The sequence below is a fragment of the Chenopodium album genome, chromosome 7 (assembly GCF_948465745.1).
Source record: "Chenopodium album chromosome 7, dcCheAlbu1.1, whole genome shotgun sequence".
NCBI classification, from domain to species: domain Eukaryota; kingdom Viridiplantae; phylum Streptophyta; class Magnoliopsida; order Caryophyllales; family Amaranthaceae; genus Chenopodium; species Chenopodium album.
Window position 1 is genome coordinate 68,803,449 of NC_137840.1, and position 8,838 is coordinate 68,812,286.

Genomic DNA, 8,838 nt, shown 5'->3' on the forward strand with positions numbered 1-8,838 from the left:
ATATCTTAAGATGATTTTTTTAAAAGATAATTTTTAGTTTTTAAAATAAATTAAATCCTAATAAATCATTATTCGTTGTTTTTTTACGTACGTGGCAAATTTCTTAAATCTCATTCGTCGCTTTTATGTAGGTGGCAAGTGAATTTTTTAATTCTAAAATAAAATAGAAATCTAATTTTTAATTGGTCAAAAATATACCTTTGCTTATGTGGCGCGCCGAATGCTCTCCAAAAATGCCTACTTTATTTATATATATTAGATTAGATTTATTTATTTATTTTTGAATACATATTATATTGCTTCCTTCTATTTTGAACCTTGTTGGCAATTTATTTGAGTTAAGCACACAATTAGGTACTCAATTCTTTAAAATTTCCCCTTTTAGGTACTCAATTATTTTTATTTTGCTTTTGGGTACTGAGTTAAGAATTCAGGTGAAAAAAATTAAATCAACCAAAGAATTGAGTACCTTGGGTTAAAGAATTTAGTACCCTTGGTTAAGTATGTGGGCCCCACCCGATTAAAAAATTCGCGGGTCAACCCATTTTTTTTCCCTTTCTATTTCTTTATTCCCCTTTTTGCGAGTTAATTTTTTCCCTTTTCTGGAAATTTGTTGCGCACTCCACTGTCGAAGAACAACGACACCAGAAGCTTTCTTTGTGCTCGAATCTGGTGAAAACGACACCAAAAGCCGCCATTTTTTTGAGATAAGCTCAATTTCTCATCATTTATGTGTGAATTTGATATAAATTTTGGATTTTTTGCCCCTTCAATTGGTGCTTGTAATGCAGAAGATCATGCCATGTTTTTTGGCCTCAAATATGCGTATGATGCTGGGCTTAGGAGATTGAAGGCCTCTTCGGATTGCCTTCATCTAATCAACTTGCTGCTGTCTATTTGATGTTCTAAGCATGGCTAGTTTGTTTGATGTTTGTTGCTTTTCTTTTCAGTCTAGAACTTGTAATAAGGTAGCTGTGGATGATATTCTAAGCAAAACTTTCCCTCAATTTGATTGAGGAGCAGTTGTGGATGGAGGACTGCCCATTTGTTTCTTTTAATCGAATGCCTGCAGGTTTACACTAAGAAATTTTTTTGATGAATTTTCTTACTGTTTTTGATGAATTTTCTGCCAGGTTCATGCCTCTTTAAATAGAGAAACCAACGGCTAGTTTCTTAGTCTAATTTAATACAATTTTTTTTTATAAATATTAATTTTTTAATAAGGTGGGGCCCACATACTTAACCAAGGGTACTAAATTCTTTAACCCAAGGTACTCAATTCTTTGGCTGATTTAATTTTTTTTGCATGAATTCTTAACTCAGTACCCAAAAGCAAAGTAAAAATAATTGAGTATCTAAAAGGTGAAATTTTAAAGAATTGAGTACCTAATTGTGTGCTTATGAGTAGGTTAGATCCCGTGCCATGCACGATTTTTCAATTTTTGTCACGAAGTATCAATTTTTATATTTTTTATTTTATTTATTTATTTATTTTTGAATACATATTATATTGCTTCCTTCTATTTTGAACCTTGTTGGCAATTTATTTATATTTCAAATATGATAATTTTTCATTCACCAAGTTGAAAAATATATATTCATGAATTTTTTTTACTATAAATAATCATTATACATTAAAAAGTAATTACTAATATAAGAATTTATTTATACAAAGATATGGTTAGATATTTATGTTTATAAATATATTATTCTACGTTTTTTTATATAATCTATCAATTTTTAAAAGTTTTACTTTTTATTTTTTAAATTTAAAAAATATACTACGGACATACCAGAAGATGACACGTGTCATTGCTGGTGTGTCTTTTAGTATATTGTTATTGATTGATTGATTGATGATTCATTGGTTTGATTAAAATATATATATATATATATATATATATATATATATATATATATATATATATATATATATATATATATATATATATATATATATATATATATATATATATATATATATATATATATATATATATATATATATATATATATATCTATATATATATATATATATATATATATATATATATTGGTCGAGATGTTATCCAAAAATTCTACCCGAACTAAGAATTTTTCGGCTCAAGCCAATCGGCCAAGCAAGTCTTGATCAACTCTAATGGTTAGCATCTAAAAAATGGTCTTTGAACATCATACTGCTTGTGCTTTAGAGTGGAAATTATGTTATCTTTTTCTCCAATTTTCAAGCATTAACCCATATAACCACACTAAGGCCTTGTTTAGTTCACTTTATTTTTACTTATTTCAGGAAAAAAATAAGTTCAGATCAGAAAAAATAAGTTCAGAACAGATCATCGTTTTATGTGTAGTTGTTTTTATCGCTGGATATCTTTAACTTCGTAATGAAAAAAATTATGAAAATTACGGATTAATCAATAGTTAAATACACATTATTAAAAATCACATAAAATCTCACTTGATATATTTTTACCTTACATATTATTGTACATTTAAAGTCAAAGATTGATTTATTGTACAAGTCAAAGAATGGTCAAATCAGACAATCAGATCATGTAATACCCCGTATTTTCATACGTATTTTATAATTAATTAATTAAGAATTATTTTATAAAAAGGGTATTTTAGTAATTTCATTATTTGGGGCCAAAATAATATTTGAATTTTAGCGCCAAATATAAGTATTTAATCATTTGAATAATTAATTATTTTTGGATTTCTAAATTAATAATATAGGTTTAATTATCTTTTTAAGGTCGGTCCATATTTTACTAACTATTTCAAGAGAAATATTTAATATACATTATGTATTTAACTAATTTTGATATTATCTAAAATATTTATTTATTCAATTATTTTATTATTATTGATTGTTATCACTTTAGTTTGTTAATTATTATATTTTAAATTATCCTCTAATTTTCTTCTTCATTATCTCATTTTGTTCCTATCTTTCTTCTCCCAACCATATGTATATCCATTTAAATTTTCTTATCTTTTAACCCAACTATTAATCTAGACTTAATTTGATTTAAGTACCTTAACAACCCCAAAAACTTATCACATTTTCTAGTAATCATATCACACCTTAAACTCTATCCTTTCTACATCCTAGCCTATAAATACCCCTTCATACCTCTCACATTCTTCACACCAATTCTCTTCTTTTCTTCTCCTCAATTTTACACAAATCATCCCGTTTATCTTTGAAGCCAATTTTCGGGCACTTCTGCTCAGTTTTTGGGGTATGAACGTTTCACAGAAAGTTGTTCCTATCGAAAAGTCCTTGAGGTTAGGCTCAAAAATCACCCAATTCCGAGCTATATCAAAGGAGTTATAGCCTCTGAAAGTTCTGTCTATTATTTCCTATGCAAATCCAATTCTTCTCTTTTCCTTGGTCTCTTATCTTTTCTTCTTCCCTTCTCTTATTCAATTATTATTATTTTTATTATGGGGGATTTATAAAAATTATTATGAGTAGTTTTAATTATATAAAATCATATTTTTATGATGTTTATGAGAAATTAATTAAAAGGTTCATGTACATATAGTTGGGGGTTTTTAATTATTTGTTAACCTTATATTGATTAAGGTTATATTTATTTGTAGGGTGTGTTCGACCAAGATTCTTGAGGTTCTTTTGGTGTGTATAGCTAAGCAAGGATCAAGGTACGTTAGGTGGCTAGATACCTTTGAAAGTGATTGGTTTGAATAACATGTTTTATTTGATTTGATTGGTGATTGAATTAAATTGATTTGAATTATGATTTTGAAATAAATCATGTTTGGAGGTATTGATAAAAGTATTTTGGTTTTTAAATCATGTTTTAAATGGTTTGAATTACTTATTGTGTTTAAATAATTTGATTTTTAAAAGGTTTGTTGAATTAAATAAAAGGTTTTTCAAGGAAGAGTTATTGATTTTGGAAAGCTATTAATATGAGATTTTATCCTCAAGTATTTATTTAAAATGTTTTGATTTTGAAAGTATGTGGACTCATAAAAAAGGAGTTTGAATTATATTGGATTTGTTGGATCTTAAAAGGATTTATTGAACCATTGAATTATTATTATTATTAATGCTTTATAAGCAGGTTGGTAATCCCACTATGCGGATTTGGTTTATTGATAAGGCCTTGGCCTTTGTATGACCGGGTCTTTCCTCAAGAATAGCCTTGTAATATAAGGAGACTAGCTTGGGGGGTGTGCACACTTGGGTGAGGAATTGGATTTAAAGAAATTGGTTCAAAAAGGAATTGGATTTTTAAAGGAATTGGTTTATCAATTATTTTGAATGTTGAATCATTGGAATTGGTTTTGAATCATGAGTTTTGGAATTAGTGGATTATTTATTGGAATCGATTTTAAAAGCATGTTTGCAAATAAATTGAGTTTACATTATCTTGCACTTATCGTACTTAGCATATTTTGCTAATCTGTATTTTCTATTTGTTTTGGTTCGCCCTGTTTACCGTAATGGTAAGCAGTGTTGACTATTTTCAGGTGGAGTCATGAATGAGCATATGGGAGTCCCGGGATTTGCTTCACCTAGTTTAGAAATGTTGGTCTTGTCTTTATTTAGAGTACTCATAACAATGTTACTATTTTCATAAGTATTAATAAAAGAAAGTTGAGTTTCCGCTGCAAGTTTTTGATATTGAGTTAAGTATTTTGAGTAGCCTTGCGTAATCACGCGGCGGTAATACGCCCAAGTCTATCTCTACGGTATAATTATATGTATTATACTGGTATTTCCGTAGAGGGAGATTTAGGGGTGTTACAGATCAGATCAGACCAGACCAGATCAGATCAAATAAACAAAAATCAAGTAAACTAAACAGGGCCTAAATAATCTATATACTCCCATAATATTTCCATTTAGAAAAAATATTATTAAAAAAAAAAAAAAACAAAAAAAAAAAAACACACATTGTTAAAATTATCCACCTACTCATTTGCACATCCCTCAATCATCAAATTCACCACCCCTTTGTGATATTTTCTACTTCATATGCAACACAACTTGCTTAACAATTTCATCAATTTGACAATATTTTATTTCCCCTTTAATATCTCTATTTCCACCTCATACTTAAAAAACGGCCCACATTCCAAGATTCTTCTTCTCACCCTTCTCATAAAACCAAAACCTCCTCTTCTTCCTCGCCCCCTTTCCCCCCCAAAAAATCACCATTTTCTCTCTCCTCCTCCTTCTTCAACCTCTCAACAATGGCGATTCCAGACAACCTTACCAGAGAACAGTACGTTTACATGGCGAAACTTGCCGAACAAGCTGAACGCTACGAAGAAATGGCGAAATACATGGACAAACTCGTCGTCACCACCACCTCTTCCGGCAGCGAACTTACCGTCGAAGAGCGCAACCTCCTCTCCGTCGCCTACAAAAACGTCATCGGTTCTCTTCGTGCTGCTTGGCGCATCGTCTCCTCCATTGAGCAGAAAGAAGAAGGTCGCAAGAACGACGACCATGTCGCTCTTGTTAGGGATTACCGTGGAAAAGTTGAATCTGAGCTTTCTGATATCTGTGCTTGTATTCTCAAGCTTCTTGATTCTCATCTCACTCCTACTGCTTCTGTTAGTGAATCTAGAGTCTTCTACTTGAAGATGAAGGGAGATTATCATCGTTATATGGCTGAGTTTAAATCTGGTGATGAAAGGAAAACTGCTGCTGAAGATACTATGAATGCTTACAAAGCTGCTCAGGTTTGTGTGCTTTTTCTTTTAATTTTTTTGATTTTTTGCCGTTTTTTTAGGGTTTAGATGTTCGATTTTGCGGAGATCTGTCTGAATTGATTTTGACCTAAAAGTTTTAATTCGATTTGTATATGTTATTTTTTGTGTAATACTTTATTCTTTTGATAGAATCTTTGAATTTATGCTTCGATTTTGCTGCTTTATATGCTGAGGTATGGAAGAATAACTGAGATTCTTGCTAACAATGGCTGAATGAGTGATTAATGCTGTTTGATTAGTTACTGAAAAGAGTATATTGATGGAATGACTGAGATTTGATACTTGAATATTATGGATATATTGGATGTATTTTGGATAATTGCGAAAATTCCTGCAGTTTTATAGGATGTATATTTAGGATATTTGAGAAAATTCTTGCAGTTTAATAGGGATTTGGATGTTTTTTGGATATTTGAGAAAGTTTCTGCAGTTTGAATTGGAATATTTGGATTTATTTTGGATATTTGAGAACATTCCTGCAGTTTAATAGGAATATTGATGTGTTGTGGATACAATATGTGTTGGCTGAATATTGTACTGTAGTTGAAATGAAGAATAAGGATGAGAATGTTGGTGAGAAGAATATTTTGATTTAATGGCTTTGAAAGCTAGATTGAAGTGAGGTATTATATGAACAGGATTGTTGATTCTCTGGAATTGGATGAAGTTTAATTCAAAGATTTGTTTCCGTATTAAATACTAATGTACTGGTAGTATACTAGCTCACGCTCGTTTTATCTTGGAAGTGGAGTGCAAGGATAGAGTGAGGCAGTATTGATTATTGAGTAATGGATTTGATTATCACTTTTCTGGAATTGTTGGCATAATCTGATTAGAGTCTATCTTGAAGGCTTCTTTCAGTACTAAAAATCTGCAAGTTTAGCTGAATTGATGTTTTAGGAGTGTTATGATCAGCAGAAAGCAGATATGGAGGGTTTGTGATGTAACCATTGATCCTTGCTACCAGGATTATAGCCTTCAGTCATTGACTCTTTACAAATAAGATTTGTCTAGGAGTGTTTATTGGGTCATCGATGTCTTTGCATATTATTTTGAAATCTGTGTCAAGAAAAGATAACCAATATGAGTTGTATATATTTCTCTGGCTTTGGCTCGACAGATCTGTCTTGCACATGTCTAATTGATCTCTGTGGTGGTATAAAATAAAGGGGTTCTGGAGGTGTATGGGTTTATGCTGTTTGGATCTGAGAGATTGTATGTTGTTGATCTGCTGACATGTTTCAATAGTAGGGATTGCATATGCAGATAAAAATATGAAGTATCCAGTCTAGCTTTCCTGTGGCTATTTTCTCATGTATTTCAATCTGATTATCGCTGTCTGGAATTCAGAAGATATTTCTTCACCACTGTGGTTTTGGCTTTGACGTATTTTAAGTAGCAAGTATGGTATTGAGCTTATTATCTGACTTTTTTTAAATTCGTCTTCCAGGAAATTGCTCTTACAGATTTGCCACCAACTCATCCCATCAGATTGGGTCTTGCTCTCAACTTCTCAGTGTTTTACTATGAGATACTCAATTCTGCTGATAAAGCTTGTAGCATGGCCAAACAGGTAATTAAGCTAATCCCCATGTATATAACTTAAATATTTATTGTTCTTAGGAGAATTATCTGGTTGCTAGAGTTATTTCGTCAGTCATATAAATATCCTGAAGTGCCTGATAAACAGAACATTATATGACGAAGATGCCTCTCTCCCACTCTCACCTTTCTAACTGTTTGTTGCATCAATGGGTGTAGTTTCTGATTTTCTGATGTTAAGATGGTATTGTGCTCTCTGTTAGCTGGTTTTTGTCTATTTGTATGAAAGTTGTATAGATGCATATTGCATTTGATACTATGGAGGAACATGCCATAGCTTTCATAACCTGAAAAATGGCTTAACTTATGTTTGGTTTATATGTATACGAATGGTTATTTGGGATGCATTTGCAGGGTTTTCGACTTGATGAATTGAGATCTTTGAATGTAAATATCTCTATGAAATTAATTTTGTTCTCTATGAAATTAATTTTGTTGTGAGTTTTGGTCACCAAATTGGAGCCAATTGCATGTGTAATGATTTGATATTTGTATTGAGAACCTTGAATGTATTTTCAGTATTTTAGCTTAGCTTGTGGATGCCTGTTTATATTAATCAGTTTTATTCCTAGATGTTGCCTTAAATTGGTTATATATTGATACTTTCAATTTGACAGTTTCCATGTGGTAGTGTATCTAATAATAATTCGCTATATTTTATAAATATTGACAGGCATTTGAAGAAGCCATAGCAGAGCTGGATACTTTGGGTGAAGAATCTTACAAGGACAGCACTCTTATCATGCAACTTCTGAGGGACAACCTCACCCTCTGGACATCAGACCAGGTCTGTACAGCTATGCTAAACTCTACTTTCACATGCTTCATTATTGGTTACGAGTATACGAAGTATATTAGTGTATATTTATCTTCAGCAATCGGTGTATATTGCTAAATAATCTGCAACTAAAAGAATTGGGAATCCTAGTTTGTCTAACCATGTTTCATATATATATATATATGCAGGATCAATTGGATGAATCATAGAGGATGTAAAGCGCTGGTGAATGTGGTTAATAGGTTGTGTTAATTGTTTCGTTTCTTGTTTGAAGATACTGCCGTCAACTTGTTACATGGATTCAAGTATCGCTCATGAAACTATGTTTCATTTGGACCTTCATAGTTCATAATGCAATTTCTGCTTTTATCTGGTTTTTATAAAAGTTTTGTGCTTTGAGAGGCATACCAAGACACAGGTCCATATAGTTGCTGGTTGATCTGCTTAATATGTTGAGATGAGATACAAATCAAGCATAGCTTGAATCAAAATATAGTTTTGTTTTAAAATTTTACAGGAATTTTTCTCGATTTTATTGTCATCTCTACACAAGTAGCATCAGTAGTCCGTATCAGTGATTTCCAATAAAAATGTTTTGAAAGTGTCGAAGGATTCATCCTTAGGCATATTCTCTTCATTTTAATGCACTGTCATTGTGAGTACTCTATTATCCTCTCGGCAGTCTCTGGTAGCCTAAATCTCTT

At 31.3% G+C, this 8,838-nt stretch overlaps 1 protein-coding gene across 1 annotated transcript; it reads left to right on the forward strand.

Moving 5' to 3' along the window:
• The first annotated feature begins 5,137 nt into the window (after positions 1-5,137).
• Positions 5,138-8,519, forward strand: LOC145639294 (14-3-3 protein 10-like). Its single transcript, XM_081690495.1, has 4 exons — positions 5,138-5,724; positions 7,205-7,327; positions 8,030-8,143; positions 8,323-8,519. The coding sequence occupies exons 1-4, from the start codon at positions 5,230-5,232 to the stop codon at positions 8,341-8,343; spliced, it is 753 nt and encodes a 250-aa protein (XP_081546621.1). The 5' UTR covers positions 5,138-5,229; the 3' UTR covers positions 8,344-8,519.
• The last annotated feature ends 319 nt before the right edge of the window (positions 8,520-8,838 follow it).

What these genes read in the sequence shown, in the direction of transcription:
- LOC145639294 (XM_081690495.1), top strand. Translation starts at nt 5,230, where the DNA reads ATGGCGATTCCAGACAACCTTACCAGAGAACAGTACGTTTACATGGCG. An exon ending in ATGCTTACAAAGCTGCTCAG is followed by an intron (nt 5,725 to 7,204) that starts GTTTGTGTGCTT and finishes TTCGTCTTCCAG; the next exon opens with GAAATTGCTCTTACAGATTT. An exon ending in CTTGTAGCATGGCCAAACAG is followed by an intron (nt 7,328 to 8,029) that starts GTAATTAAGCTA and finishes AAATATTGACAG; the next exon opens with GCATTTGAAGAAGCCATAGC.